The 16,233-nt window shown below is 30.5% G+C and overlaps 1 protein-coding gene across 2 annotated transcripts; it reads right to left on the bottom strand.

The window, feature by feature from the left end:
* Nucleotides 1–243: 243 nt before the first annotated feature.
* On the bottom strand, nucleotides 244–14,149 carry LOC107163487 (uncharacterized). 2 transcript variants are annotated; one of them, XM_015510944.2, is made up of 5 exons: nucleotides 13,427–14,149; nucleotides 11,684–11,857; nucleotides 11,369–11,515; nucleotides 4,562–4,742; nucleotides 244–4,491 (listed from the first exon to the last, which is right to left on the bottom strand). In XM_015510944.2, exons 2-5 carry the CDS (start codon nucleotides 11,855–11,857, stop codon nucleotides 2,861–2,863), a joined length of 2,133 nt encoding a protein of 710 aa, XP_015366430.2. In that variant the 5' UTR covers nucleotides 13,427–14,149; the 3' UTR covers nucleotides 244–2,860. The 2 variants fall into 2 exon arrangements, with proteins under 2 accessions (XP_015366430.2, XP_089081695.1); XM_089225569.1 differs by lacking the exon at nucleotides 13,427–14,149 and adding an exon at nucleotides 11,932–11,950.
* Between the last annotated feature and the right edge of the window lie 2,084 nt (nucleotides 14,150–16,233).

Genomic DNA, 16,233 nt, shown 5'->3' with positions numbered 1-16,233 from the left:
AGAGTGATTGCGTATTATTTGATCTGATCACACACTAAAAGATTTAAGTTTCCATTTTTTTCTGTTTCTAGATCAAAACTTAAAAAAGGGAAAGTAGGTAACCATTCTGCTATATAGGAGCAGTATAGGTATCAAATGCACCTCGTCTAAGACAATCTAAAACAAAATCAATATTGTCGAAAACTAGTTACAGTAACAATTTAGTCGGAGAAATAGAAATAATTTTAAAAAAATAACAAACAATTTTTCCACATACATGTTCATATAATATAATATATATTTTTTTTAATATAACAACTAATATATATATATATATATATATATATGAATATATAAATATAATATAATATTTACAGCGTGTTTACATTATAATAATATTTTACAGGTACAAATAGGTACAATATTTATATGTTATTTAATGTTATAACCTATAGGCGTGTTAAAAAACAAAAACTGCATATAAAATATATACATTAGAATAATAGGTAATTATTCACATAATATAAACGCATTACGTATCCATAATACAACAACGATCTTCAAAAATAAATAGTACCTACAGCTTACACATTATAAAAATCGCCCACCAGATTCATTTGACACGATTCGTTTGATTAGCATGTATAATAATTAATAAAAAATAATAAATAAGAATTAAACGGCTGTTAAAGACAATTTCGAGTAATTTTTCAAATAGGTATCAAACCCATAATATGTAAAAATATTAAACAATAATACATCTTGTCCTGACGTCATACTTTAATAGGTATCTTATATATATAATAAATTATATTATGTGTAAACTTATTTGAGCTTTATCGTGTGTGCTGATGGTCAATTCCCTTCGGTCGAGACTCGCGTATTTAAAAACATAAACATATATATTATATAGGTAAACTATGATATGCCAATCCACAAACTATATTTATAATACGTATAATGTACAGACGATATAGGCACATCCTTTAAACAGTATAAGAAAATTTTTGATTCACATAATACATTATAGAGACCAAGTCGTTTATGCCGAGTGTAAACGGATAATAATAATTTTTGATTGGGGGTTGATGTGGAGGTTATGGTAAAATGTTTGTAGGACCTTAAGACCTTTGATTTTGGTATTTTTCTACGCCCGCAATCGAAAACTACACCGCATCGAAGGGAATGATATTTTAAAGAAGTAAGACGTCATTTTTGTTTTTTTGGTTAGTTGAGCAGACTATACAAACACCATATTGAGATCATTTCCACTTAAGTATGTATATATGTGATTGCTAATGCAGTGAACAATATAATAACCTAAATACAATATTATATTAAATTATGAAAAGACTCGGATACGATTATTTTTGCTTAACAGTTTTATTAAATCGCAGAGGTGCAAAAACGTACGATGAAGCTATGAAGCTAATTATAAATAACATCTTAATTCGTGTGTGCAAGTACGAAATGTAATTAGACTTAACCTGGATAATAATCATTCGACGATTATTCATTCGGAAAAAAATAGAAGATTGATTCGGACCGATGAGTACCTACACTCTAATATACTCTATACCAATAGTTTCCAACCCCAAGTCGTCAAAAATTATTAACAAAATAATGGTATTTCATATAATGATCTCGCATTCACAAATATTTTGAACATTAGTTGTAATTATTTTATTAGAAAAACTAATTAGCATCCATGAATCATATATTATTCAACTTAAAACAAGAGTATTATATAAGTACGTGCAGGTATCACTGGTATATTACTGGCTATTCATAAAATACAATTTAGAGAACCTATTAAGTTTGATAGTGAACTTTTTGAATGAATTACAATACAACTAAAAGAAAAGATAATTGGTCGTGATTCGTAAAAAGTTGAAAACCACTACTTTACAATATAAGTACTACATACATAATCCTCCAATCCGCAATGGACGATGATGATAGGAAAACATTAAGTTATTGTCAAATAATGCGGTGCCAAATTTAATATTATTTCGATGAGGCGTACTTGATAAACGAAAAAAAATAGCTAATGTAAACACATAATAATAATAATAAACTAGTATACACAATGCAAGAAAAAACGAAAATAGTAAAAAGCTAATCAATATTATTTTAACAGTTTAACACAACTTTTAATCAAAATAAATTATTTTGAGTTAAAAAATTTAAGGCAATAAAAATAATAAATAATAATTGATGTTGTTGTATATTATTTGTACAGGAAAAAATGGTTAGAAACAAAATTTAAAATTTAATTAAAATTGAAAAAAAAAATGTATAATAAAACTATATAAACACATGATCTTTATTACGGATTTTAATTTTCTGTTCATTTATGAAGCTGAAAACATGTGAACTTTCATAATTGACGGCTTAACAAATGGCACAGGGTGAACAAATTTTTTTTAAACAATTGTGAATACCAACCAAAGCATAACAATAATTTTTAAATAATAAAATAATACCAATTTTTGTTTAAAAATTCAAATTAAACACTCATTCTATTTTCAAAGAGCCAAGTTAAGCAATATTTGTTTCTATTTGTTCACATATTTAAATATCACCAAATTAGAGAATAATACATTTTTTTAATATTAACACTAAACAAAACAAATAAACTAGTATATAAGTCAGAACTATAAGGAAATATATATTTATGATATATACACAGATATGTATATATTTATATATATATATACATATGAGATTATGTATAGTATATACATAGGCATGCGTTGATTTCACCAAGTTCAATGACAGATATTAATGTTAGGAGTAATATTGTACAGCCCAATTTTTACAAATATACACAATTCTATATTCAAAGTATAACTAGGAAGTTATCTTTATATAAATAAATTCAGGAGCTCGGATTTAATTCGCTCGAGAGTACTACTTCCTCAGTAACAGGTTCAGATATAAAATCATTTCCCGGCATATCCAAGTCTACATACAATTTGGATTTTTTTTGCTGATTACAGTCACCATTACGGACATCCACATCGTCAGTTTTAAATCCAAAATGGTCGAGGCCAACATGAGAATTGGAATTTTCTGCGCCCGTACACATGAGGACATTAGACAGTATCATTTTCTCATTGTCGTTTTGATCATTTGAAAAAACCTCTTCACTACTATGCATCTGATAGTCACCATCTTCAGTAGAAAATTCAATAGTATTATTCATCATTGCTTCTAGAACACTCATTTCTTCTTCCGCCACATCCTCAATTTTTATAGAAGTGCTGTTTTTTAATGTTTCATTTTTATTGCTAATACTAGTAGAACCCATTATGTCCATTTGTACACTGTCTTCACCCACAACAACATACTCAACGTCAGTTTCTACATTACCAACAGACTGCGAACAAACGTTCATTTGTTGCAACATATCAGTATCAGAACTAGAGCTATTTAATTTGAATGTTCCTCTTTTTCTGAGAGGTAGCCTGCCTAATAGAGCCTCTGAAAACTTTTCGTTACCACAATCTAAAATTTTAGTTATCAATGGCAATGATTTATTTTCAATCGGCACATTTATTTCAGAAACACTTAGTCGTGGTGAATCCTTTTTTCTTTCGGGATTAGAATCCATAGACTCTTTGAATGCTTTTATGTCTTCTGTGGTCAAAACATACTTTTCAATGTTTCCATCATCAGCCACTTTATAAAGAACAACATCGTCTGGATTGTCTGGTGGCATATGACTTTTAATATTCCTCAATATTGGATCTTCTATGTTGGTGTCTATTATTGGTATATTAGACTGTTCTATATCCTGCATGTTACTAACCATATCTTCTGGTTGTTTGAGATTAGCAAGATTCATATTGTCAGTAAGTTGGAAATGAAGAGCATCTTCTTTAGCTAATATATCATACACATTCTCAGTTAATGTGATGTAGTTACCATCACCATTCTCAATTAATATTGGGATATCAGTTGGAAGACCAGCTCCTTTTAATGCATTTATATATCTTTCAGAATTCTGAGTTTGTGTTTCTTGTGGTTTTGGTGCTTTAATTTTGTCATCAGACTTATCATTTTTGGTTAGTAAACTAGCTAATAAAGGTGACCGATTGACATCTTCATCTGTCTTTATATCATTAGGCATTGACTTTTTCACATCATATCTATTCTCATCTAATGAATCTGCAGGCCTTTTCCTACTACGCTTATACTTTAGGTCTAAATCATCACTGAACTTGGGATTGTTATTGTCTAGACCGTTACTCATGGGAAATTCATGATTTATGGTCACCATACTACTATCATTGGTTCTGTGTTTTGAAGGTGATATGTATGATTGGTTAGATCCTGCAAGTGACAGTAGTATTTGGGCCGATTCTGTCTGTGGTGGAGTAATAGGAGCTGGTTTGCTTACCAATGGTTCACAACATGGGCTCTGAAGATGAGCTTTAGGCCGACCCCTACCAGCACACGGCCGCCTTTCGTTAGTATTATTATTTTGGCCAAGACGTGCAATAACAGCTAAAAAAATAATTATAGATAAATTACCTAATTTCTTCAATACAAATTATTGTAGTTCAAAAATACTTACAAACGGATGAAGGATAATTTCCGTTTTCTGTAACTTTAGTTGCAATAGTTGAAACTGGAATTGGTGAAGATGAAACTTGACAAATTCGAGTTTGAGCTGTTGTAGTACAAACAAGGGAAGGTGGTTTTATAGACTTAGAATCTTGTAAGCTTTCATGAGCTAATGATGATAATCCTTTAACCTGAAAAATACAAATTATTTGTATTTTTTATAAAAAATCATATATATTAAAATCCGCATACACAAACAACACAATAAATAAATACAATAAAAATTAACTAAATGTGATAACAAGTCTAGATCTCTTCTGCTGCCGATTCTAACAGCAGAAAAAACATGTTCTAAATCTGCACGTGTTAACACTATATCTATAATGATTAAACACTTATACTTTATATCTTAAAAGAAGATATTAGCTCGCAATTTTTTTCTCTTTGACTCATGGGCGACACCAAATTTGAGCTCAGCAGATCCAATATTGTGTTGTTGGTTTTAATATTAAAGTGGAATAATCTATTATAAAACTTTAATTTAAAAATATTATCTGTTTTTATGCCTAAATTTTTTATATTATTTTGATTATTTATTAAGTTATAAATATTTATACTATTACAATTGAAAAAATACATTGGAGAAAATTAAATTGTTATAAAAAAGCCAGTTTAAACACCGAAACCTTTTTTGAATGTAATGATTTACTTTAATATTAAAGTTAAAACTCAAAATTGGCTCAGATGAAACCAAATTCTTTTAAGATAACTAATAATGTGCTGACACTGTCTTAAGTCTTAAAGTAAAATACAGCCGGACATTGTTAACTCAATGTTTAAGGAACCAGCCAAAATCTGTCCAAGTGTAATACACTAACAGAAAATTTTAGAAACCGGGAGAAAATATGAATTATTATCAATTTTGAATTAACCAAGTTTGCCTATAAATAATTCAATAAATATATGTAACAACTATGTTTTAACTTATTTCAAGAAATATTAAATGTATGTTAATATATTAACTTTAGGTAAAAGTTATCATCAGGGTTCAGATTTTATAGCATCAAAAATCCTAAAATATGCGCTATAATATGACCAAAAAAATCGTAAAATATGCTCTATAAAATATATGCCCTAAAAAAATAAAAAATAGCAACAAATAAAAATAAATAAAAATAAATACAAATCAAAATTTTATTCAATTTATCATATATCTTTATTAAATCATATATTGATAAAAAAAAAAAACTAAAATCTCCGTATACAGTTTAAAAAAATTTTATGTACTGATTAACTATTGATACCTTGAATTATGACATTGTTTGTACGCAACTATTCAAAATTATCTGAGTAAATAAGAATTAAATTTCAATTCTTATTGATTCACGTTAATGAATACCATTCGTCACGAGATTTATGAAAAATATAAAATAAAGCTTTGAATTAAGAATATTAGCAAAACATAGCACCAAAACTTTAAAAATAGCACTAAAATTCTAAAATTCTTCAAATATGCAAAATAAAATTTCATATTTAGAGTCCGTGGTGCATTAAACAAATTTATAGACCCACTCTGCTATTTCTATCTCTATCCTATAATAAGTAGCAAACGCTAATAAATCCGAATCCTGGTTATCATTAATTAATATTTTATACAAAACACAACACAACATGTTTTATTTAATATTGCGCCATAAAAAAATAATAATTATTTAAATTCTGTCAAATGAATTTAACATTTTTGTCTAGATATCTCAATCAGAGAAGAAGTCGTGTATCAAAAAAAAAAATAAAAATAAAAATATTTAGTACTTTGAAAACTTAGTAAAACCATCTAATTAATAACAAATATATTATATACCTATATAATCAAAACTATTATTTGCAATTTTAAAATTGTCTCAATTCAACTATTCAAATACTACATCCTGAAAGAAAATTAATCATGTAAATGTATACTCATTAAAAACAAAAAAGAACTATTTATGTTAATATCTTATTCATCAGATAAAACTTTATATTTACTTTAAAATAATATTCAAGTTTTCTTATTCATTATGTTCAAAATATTTTTTTAAATGTTTACTTGCTTAACTAAACGTTATTTTTTAAGATTTTTTGTTTATTGAACTTTCCAACTATAACAATACTACAAAAACAAAATATTACAGTTATAATAAGAAGTTGGTCTTTTCCAAGATTAAGGTTGTGCAAAAGTGATATTTTGATGTATTTATATATTTTTAATTTAATAATGTAGGAACGGCCTGATAAAATGACCCTTGATAACTTAAAATTCTCACCATTAAGAACCACCAGATAAGAAATCCCCTTCTAACTTCAATTTTTCTAGTGTCTTCAAATTAACAACTAACAATAACTCAAACTGTATTAATTCAACTGAATCAACACATCAACTGTATACATGTCAAAGTATTTAATATAAATACAACATTAATAATTGTATTTATTTAAAACCAATTAGTTAAAATTAATATTTTCTTGATAACTATTATTTACTTCTGAAATTATTTATTATATTTATTTGTTTCATATGATTCAATGATTAGATTTAATACTAAGATTTATTTAAATTTGTATCAGCATCAGTTATACGTTTTACAATTAACTTTATAATTTGTATTTCTCAACTATAAAATATGAATAAATATAAGCAAATACATCAATATTTTAAAATGTAAAATATGGAATTCATACATTTTTAGATTTTGTGCTACATAAACATAGCAGATGGGAATAGTTTTTGAATATGTAACATTTTCAATTATATAGCTAGCATAGTATTAACTTTAATGTAAGCTAATCAATAACTATTGAAAATTAACTAACTCCTACAGCAATTTATATGCTAGTAGTAGCTTTATTGCCAACAATATTAAAACATTAAACTACAAAGTGTTCTCTATGATTACAGATGATTTATACTTATAAGTATTCTATCTATAATTTAGAACTAATTAACAGTAAACACACTTGGACTCACTTTGGGACTAAAGCGTTTTAGTCCCATTAACCTAATAAATCAAGAATAAGATAGATCCAATAACAAAAAGATAAACATATTATTATGCATTTTAACAAACAAATTCAAATTTACCATCTACATAAAAATATTGATTATTTTGTATTTATTTATTTCATAAGTATTTTTTTTTTTTTAATTTAAATAAATAAGCCTCGGTGTCTATGGCTATTGGCATATAAGGAATTTAAGGATAACAATTTTTAAGGATACAGTATTTAAATATTATATAAACAAGAACAGATTACAAACTGTTCATAAGATTGGTTTTAATTAAAAAGATCATCATGTGAATTATGGTATCTGGATGGAGAACTTCTGACATGATATTTGATACCCCAGCTTCTCTTTCTTTCATAATTATGTTTATCATTCATAAAGGTAAAAACATATTAATTGCTATTCAGTTAATTATAGCATATTTGCACCAAAATTGAAAGTATATGATTCATATTATATACAATAAATAAAATACCTCTCTAAACAAAAAAAATGTTTTGTTTCATTTGGAATTTATTTATTTATTTATTATTATTTTTTTTATTAGTTAACCCGCATCAACATAGGCCATTTGGTGTATTTCAGTGGCGCCGAACCCTATTTTAAGGCCAGGCCATGGCCCGACATATTTTGAAAATTTAAGATAGGGCTGTTTCATATTGATCATTTTCCTCTCCACGGTATGTCATTTTTTTCCGATATTAAGATGTTGGGCTTCTTGAAATATTTTTCGCCCTACTAGATGTTTAAGACTTCGGCGCTACTGGTGTATTTATTATTATAATCTTTTTTTTTTTTTAATTACTCGGTCTATAAAAAATTAAGTACAATAAGTGTAAACATAATAAAAGTTAATATAGACATTAAGAATTTGAATTGGAGAAGCTGTCCACTGGTAACACTTTTTAAGCATTATATGCATTTGTAGGGAATTAGTTGCAAAGGTCGTGGCACCGTTTTCTTTTTAATCTTTTAAGGGAGTTTCTAGAGATAGGTAAGGTCATATCTTTTTGAGGTTGTTCGAATGATTTTTTTTAATGTTATAGTATCGAGTAGGTATAACAATTAGTAGCAGTTTTAGTGCGATTGTTCTTATTTGGAATTTATAGTAATTCTTTAATTTATGTTTGATTAAATATTTAAAAATTATATCAATACGAGTAGATGTCTTATTCTTGAACACACAAAACTTTAAAAACTAAAACACTAATTGTAAGAAAAATTGGGCATACATTTTTTAGTCAAAAATACAAATACATATTCTAAAAATCCAAACAAATTTTATATTAATATTTAATTAAGTATAGGTAGGTTAAGTGTTTATAATATAACTCTACTTCTTTTCCTTTGTCTTCTCTCTTAACTATTTGGGGTTGGCCACCCGGGTCCTCAATTCCCACTTACTATGATCCTTAGCATAGAAGTAATCCACATACCTAGTGGTATTTTATGTACTAGATGAAATTTATCGATACAATCATGTATATTTATCTGATTTGGATAGTAAACAATAATTTTTCAACGGAAATTAAAAATTAAAAATTCAGTACAATTTACTGTTTAAGCGTGATAAAAAAAAAAATTTAATATATCTATCGCATATAATTTTTTTTTAAATATTATTTACATAATGCAATAAATACTATACAATAATATAATTTTATACAAAATACACATTAATAACTTGTAATACATTATTTTTTTTTTTAAGCTTTGTACTTTTTTTTTATAATACAATGAGAAAATTGGATAACCAACATAATCATTAATCACACACATAATAAAAACCATAAAGCACAAGATGAAGGAAATCATCCAGCGATGGACTTCTACGAAATACTTTGTACTTAAAATTTATAAAAGAAAGTAAAATGTTAAGTTTTTGGTGAGCAATTAATATAATTGAAATGTGATGTTTGTAAAAGAAAAAAAAGAAAAAGATACAAACAATTATTAACATTATAAAATAGTCATCATTTAGATTTAATAGTTCATAATTATACAAAAATTCTAATTATTACTTAAACATTTTTAAACTTTTTTCATAACATATTTTATATAATATATATATAAATTACCTACTAAAAACTGTTTATTAGATACAACATTAGTACTGTTTTCTCAAGAGGATGCTACATACATATTTGTTGTCTCTGTCTTACATGTACGTAACATGGAAAATTTACGCTTAGCAGATCAAGTTTAATTCCGTTAGTTTAATAATTAGAGTAAATTGGCTTATTATGAAACTTTATGCTATGGACATTATCTATGTTTGTGTGTGGATTTTTTACGATAACTTAGTTTTTAAGTAAGTTATGAGCATTTTTAATTTACGCTTTTTTATGTAAGCATAACTTGATACAAAATTGAACTATCGTAAAAACCCACTTACAAACATAGATAAAGTTCTTAAATCAAGTTTCATAATAGGTCAATTCACTCTAATTTTTAACTAATGGAATTAAACGTGATCCGCTGAGCATAAATTTGTTTTGTTACACATTTGTAAGACAGAGACAACAACAAATGGTTGTTTAGTGTCCTCTTAAGCAATGGTTCAACCCTAAATGTAATGACTAGGGTTAGGATGTTTACGACCTTAAAAACACTAAAAAATAGATGCAAATGTGCACAATAATTATCAAAATATGCCCTTAAAAAAAATTAAAATTAAAATTTTATTTCTAATGTATTTAGATGTATTTTAAATTAATTTACAACTTTTTTATAACTTAAATACAAATATATAAAAATATGATATTTTGAAATTAAAAACATAGGTACTAACAGTAAATTTGACACACAATCGCAATCATCTATTGTAAACTTGATTAATAAATTTAGAGTCAAAGTTAAGATAAGTAAGTAATAATTGTATACTACGGGTTTCATATTTTCGTTAAATGTGAAACCGACTGTGCCTACCTATGGGTTTTTATTGAGGTTTATATTGTATTTAAGTTATTTTTTGGCAATATATGCATTTATTATTTTTTTGGCCAAATAGGTATGCATTTATTCATAAAAACCCCTAAATATGCAAAAATATGCAAAATAAAATTGAATACATCTAATTCTATGTAGTGTAGTGATCACGTCGCCTACAGGTATCAGTAGTCAAGGATGATGTTGGAAGGTGACTCTTGAGTTAATTTAAACAATGTGGAATTCTTCTTAGTTAGATTATTTGATTATTTATTTTGACAAAACATATATATTTATTTATAACATGAAAGCTGAATTTATTTAACAAGTTAAGTATTCTGAATGACTAGAATAAATTCGGTTTGCGGGACGCTAGTCCATAGCAGTAGCACAAAACAAATTTACAACTTTGTCTCCAATGTGCAAGACTAAAAGAAAAAATATGCAAAAGTCATAAACATCCTAACCCTAGTAATGACTAATGATTTTTTTGTTTATGATATTTATGATTATTTTAATTGTATTTATAATAGCAGAATACATTTATTAACTATTTATAAATGATCAAGGGCGCCACGAAGGGGTGCGATTGCACCCCCCAGGCTTTAATAAAAATATTTTATGGTATTGAAAAGATTTTTTTTTGCATAATTATCTATTAAAAACTCTGTATCTGACAAAAAAACAAAAATAACTTTGTACCGTCATATAATTGAAAGAAAATTTCTACGTCGGTATTTAACTAAAATAATTTAAATATTATTTAGAAATCAAAGTATACTATGCACGATGCACCCCCCTGACAAAATTCCTGGCGGCGCCTATGTAAATGATTGAATAACTTACCTCAAAAAATTTTGCTGCTTCCACAAGAGCATGTAAATTATCTTCTGTAACATTTGTTTCACCACAATACATGAACTCAATTAATGATTTGAGTACACTAAATTTCATATCTTTTAGAACAATCATGGGATGATTACCCAATTCACGCTGAAATTAAAAATAACATTATTGTAATTAACATAAATATGTATATATAATGTAATTCAATCTAAAAATCAAAAGATGAAATGAAAATGAAAATAATTTAAATGTTCATCAATATGTTTATAATTCTGATAGGTATAGATTTAGGTATATTTTAAACAATAAAATTACCTCAAAGTATGGGCTGCAAGCTGCGAGAACTGATCTATGTACTTTGAGACTGTGTGTATTACACATCAAAGTTACATCAACCAACTGTTGACGTTCCAAAAGATATCCCAGACGTGCGACTAAATGCGTAGAATGATCATCCCATGAAACCATAAAACGTGTTGGATTCCCCATCTAAAAATTTAAAAAACAACCATTACTACACCACAATAAAGAAAAAAATGAAATAGGCAATGCAATCATCTTACTGATAAGAGTTGATAGCCTAGTAAATAATAACTGTATCTAAACAAAAAAAATGAATATTCAATATGAAAAAAAACCACTAATTATTTTATCTTTGTCATTTGCGTTTGCATCAATTATTATTTAGAAAACACATTACACATGTCACTCTATGGCAAAACATGAAGTGTCATTACACATTGAAAATGGTCTTAATGACATAACCATAAATGCTTGAAACGGAATAACTATTAAAACAATCAAATACCTACCTATCCAACGCTGCTAACAAATTGTCTCACAATTAATGCATACTTGCATGCTAAAAGTTACAACAAAACTAATCAGTAAATACTAGGTAATCAATTTTATAGTGTTTATATCAGAAGACACAATAAGCAATAGAACAAGTAACCACTAACTGGGTATCGGGTATCATAATGATAGGCACAATATAAACTTGGAAAATCTATCAAATACAAACACTTTCCCTAATTCCCTTCCGAGCACTAATGCTGTTGCTGTATTGCTGTGACACAGTGTGCACTTTACACTGTACAGTAAGCACTTTAGCTTTAAGGCTTAAACACTTGGTGCTTAGTGGCTGGTGCTCTGTGGAATGTTGGAATATGGTTGTTGCCAATTAATTCTGCCGCATTTGATTAAAATGACAAATGACAAGACAAAAATGAGGATAACGTCAGTACATTATAATTTATTATATATATTATACCTCTGGCTGTGTAAACACAATTCGTAATATTAATTAACAGTTATTATGAGCGTTATGGAGTTGTGCTGATTGATGGTAGAACTTTAACCTTACAAAGTGGTGGGAAACAAACGGAGCCCAACACACCCAATACTATACTAATGTTTTTTCGAGTGCCCGAGACGTTATCGTTACTGATTGCGTATCGTTTCGAATCCAGAACAATATTGGACTGGCAGGCGGTTCGCTGTGCTAACGTAAACGTAAACAAACGAACACATGCCACCACTTTCGCTCTTGAAACCCGAAAATTTCGCAGGGAAACCAGAATCTAAAATTTAGCGCAGAGTGATCGTAGAACCATCGGGCATCGACTACGTTTCCGTTGGCAGACGGTTGGAACTAGGGGATCAGAATACGAAGACTTGTCAGCGGTCATCTTTCGGCGACTCGGCGTGCCGGCACTATAGGGACAGTCGGATCCAAAAAAATTAGACCGCGTGGGGGTCTCCCCTCGGAAAAAATCAACACATGGCATACGCGACAGTAACCCGTGCGGGGGGGAAAATCGCAGCTGCGGGAAAACATATGACGAACCGCGAGGTCTGACAGACGGCCACCAAGGCTAACCGTTCTTCACGTGACAGCGGCGATCCGGTAATCCGCCAAAAAACAAAAAACACTCCTAGGACGGCCTTTTCCTACACACGATCAAGTATTTAAAATCCTCGCCACATCGCCAAAACGAAATCGACGGAGCCCGGAAAATGTACCCCTCCCACGGTTAAGTCTTATGGTCGTCTTACCTTTGCGGGGCAGAACGTGCGGTGCAGCGACACTACAACAACACTGCAGGCAACATAGGTCACGGGGCTATATGGGCATCGCGGTTTCCCCGCCCAGCGGCAAAGGCGCCTCGAACACGACGAACTGGGACAACGATGATGGCGACAGACGGCCGCAATGACGGGACTGACGGCGACACCGCCGGGACTGCGACTCGGCACAAAGCGACAACGACGACGACGACGGTCGCACGGACATCATAACAACCGACTCGACCGGACGACGATTACTCCGGCGGCGATTTCGTCGTCGTCGTCGTCCTCGTCGCAGTCACCGATTCTGCTCCCGCTGTCGTCCGGGTCGCCTAGACTTCTCTGGTCGTCACAATTTCGGATCGCCACCGCCACGATAACGACGAGCTTTGTCGTTTCCGCTGTCGTCGTCGTCGTCGATCGTTCGCTATCCCGCGGGACGGCCGCCGAACGGATTATGCTCGCACGACGGCGGACGCGGAGTCGTCGGTCGTCGTCGTTTCGTCCAATTCACACCTGTAATAGGCGGTAAACCGTGTATATATCGACCGACGGAAAACTAATTTTATTTGTTTGACTGTTTAAGTATTAAGTGTGTGTGTGTGTGTGTGTGTATGTAAAAAGTCAAAATAATATTATTGTGCCACTGAGTACGCAGACAGTGTGTAATAATAACAATAATAATAATATAAATGTTTGGGAATAAATCGTGATTGTGCGCGTGTACCTCGACGGTGGAGTGGGACGGGACGGTCGCGGGACCAGAGGTACAACAAACGTGTCGGTCGAAGTGACGTCACATCTGCTGCTCGGTCGGATAGCACGAGGGTCCCGTGGAACCCGATCGTTACTTTTCCTTTGTCCAGACGCTTACGAACAGTTACCGCTCACCTACGTCCCGGCGACCGTGCGAAATGGCTGGCTCGACTCCGGCCGCGGCTGTGGACGCTGTGCGCGTGCGCGTCATGCGCAGTGTCGCCGGCTGTACCACGACCCAGTGATCTGTACGTCCGACAATTACCGTGCTCGGCGACTCGGCCGCGGTGACCGGAGTACCGTTTTCCGCAATACTTATGAAATATATACGGACGATTTGTGTACAAATAAATTATATTGTTGATAGTAATATTATTATTATTATTATTATGCTCCCGGTTGCGCGTGTGTACAATAACAATATTATCGTATATAAAAATGTATATGGGTTAACGTCGAGGTCGCCGCCGCCGCCGCTTCCCGCTGCCCGCTGCTCATTAATCCGGTTCGATTTCCGACCGCTATGTAGGTATACCGTATACATACATGAATAATACACCTTATCCATATATATACATAATACTAATATATACTCCGGTACTCTTCCGACGGTAAATTTTTTTATTCTCTCGCTGTTGTTTGTATTATTATTATTATTATTCAGTGGCAGTGGCGTAATCATGTTTGTGGTGACTGTAGAGTGGAGTTCAGGGCGATGAATGCCCCCCTCCTATTGACCTATTGTTTTCCATCTGTGCATCCGTGGTACTTACGCTACTATAGTATTATAATATAGATTTTTGATCAGAATTTTCTACTCCGGTTAGATCTCTTAGATTACACGCCTAAATATGCCAAGAAAAGTATATCTTTATTATACTTTATTTTTAACACTTTTTTTTTAGCTGCATGTTTCATAAATAAGTTATTTTTAAAAAAATATTAATTTGATGTTTGATGTTTTCAATTGTTTATTTAGACGATACGTTGACCAACCCCGTGACTCTGTGATTTAAACCTGGTAGCCTGATTAAAACCTGTGTATAATCTAATACCATCACAGGTTACGTCGAAATGCATAATTAATAATAAAATATATAATATATTATGTCTATATGGATACCTATATGCACAGTACAGGCGTTAGATTTTTATCATGAATACGAAAAACCCATTTTTTGTTGTACCCAGCGGCCATTTTTGCTGTGTATACAATATACACACGTGCATAATGTACGTTCGAGTGGTGTCAAATTATATTTCCTGTATCTATATACCTAACTAGGTACTGTATTTGTTTTTGCTTCACATATGATATAGAACACTGTCACCCATAAACATGATGTGTAAGTGCGAGCACAACAATATTATTCGTATTCGTGTACAAGTTGCATAACTTTAAATAAATACACCTGGCTTACAGATGTGTGTTTTCGCAATAATATCAGGTTAAAATTCACGTACGGATTCGTCAGTGGTAAATCGAAATGAGTTGAAAGAAATTGCTGCAATAATTATTATAAAAAAATGTATTACTAGTAGCGGTGACGAATAAAATATAAATCTTAGAGAGGGGGGCTGTTGTTGGCTGTGCGTAGATATAGTCCGTTTTATTTAAAAAAATATATATTTGCTTCACTAACAAGTAATATTTTAACGAATGAATTTTTATTTTTTGTAATGAACGGATTTTAAATTATCCTATAGTGTCAATGGTTTTGAACATCGCCCCAAATTCACAAACCCGTCTCTTCCCACCGTGGAACAGAATCATTTTATTTTAATTGAAAGTATTCATAGAAGGCCAAAAAGTTTAAAATAAAGGTATTTGGTTGTTATTAATGCTATCACTTTTATACGTGCTTTGTTTGAATAGTTACACTATTATCAACTTGCATGTTCCTACGTTGCTATCGGCTATCACATAATACATATACATACCCACTACATTTTATATTAATAAACGATTGTAAGTACTAAATAGTAAATTTAAGTAGCTACACTATGGAAATGTAATAAATAATACTAAATCATAAACA

This window comes from Diuraphis noxia, unplaced genomic scaffold (assembly GCF_037042655.1).
Source record: "Diuraphis noxia isolate RWA-SAM2 unplaced genomic scaffold, SU_Dnox_SAM2 contig0004, whole genome shotgun sequence".
Classification (NCBI taxonomy): Eukaryota; Metazoa; Arthropoda; class Insecta; order Hemiptera; family Aphididae; genus Diuraphis; species Diuraphis noxia.
The sequence above is the reverse complement of the archived record's forward strand: the minus strand, read 5'-3'. Positions and strand labels throughout refer to the sequence as shown.

What these genes read in the sequence shown, in the direction of transcription:
- LOC107163487 (XM_015510944.2), bottom strand. Translation starts at nt 11,857, where the DNA reads ATGGGGAATCCAACACGTTTTATGGTTTCATGGGATGATCATTCTACG. An exon ending in CTTGCAGCCCATACTTTGAG is followed by an intron (nt 11,516 to 11,683) that starts GTAATTTTATTG and finishes TTTTAATTTCAG; the next exon opens with CGTGAATTGGGTAATCATCC. An exon ending in AAGCAGCAAAATTTTTTGAG is followed by an intron (nt 4,743 to 11,368) that starts GTAAGTTATTCA and finishes TGTATTTTTCAG; the next exon opens with GTTAAAGGATTATCATCATT.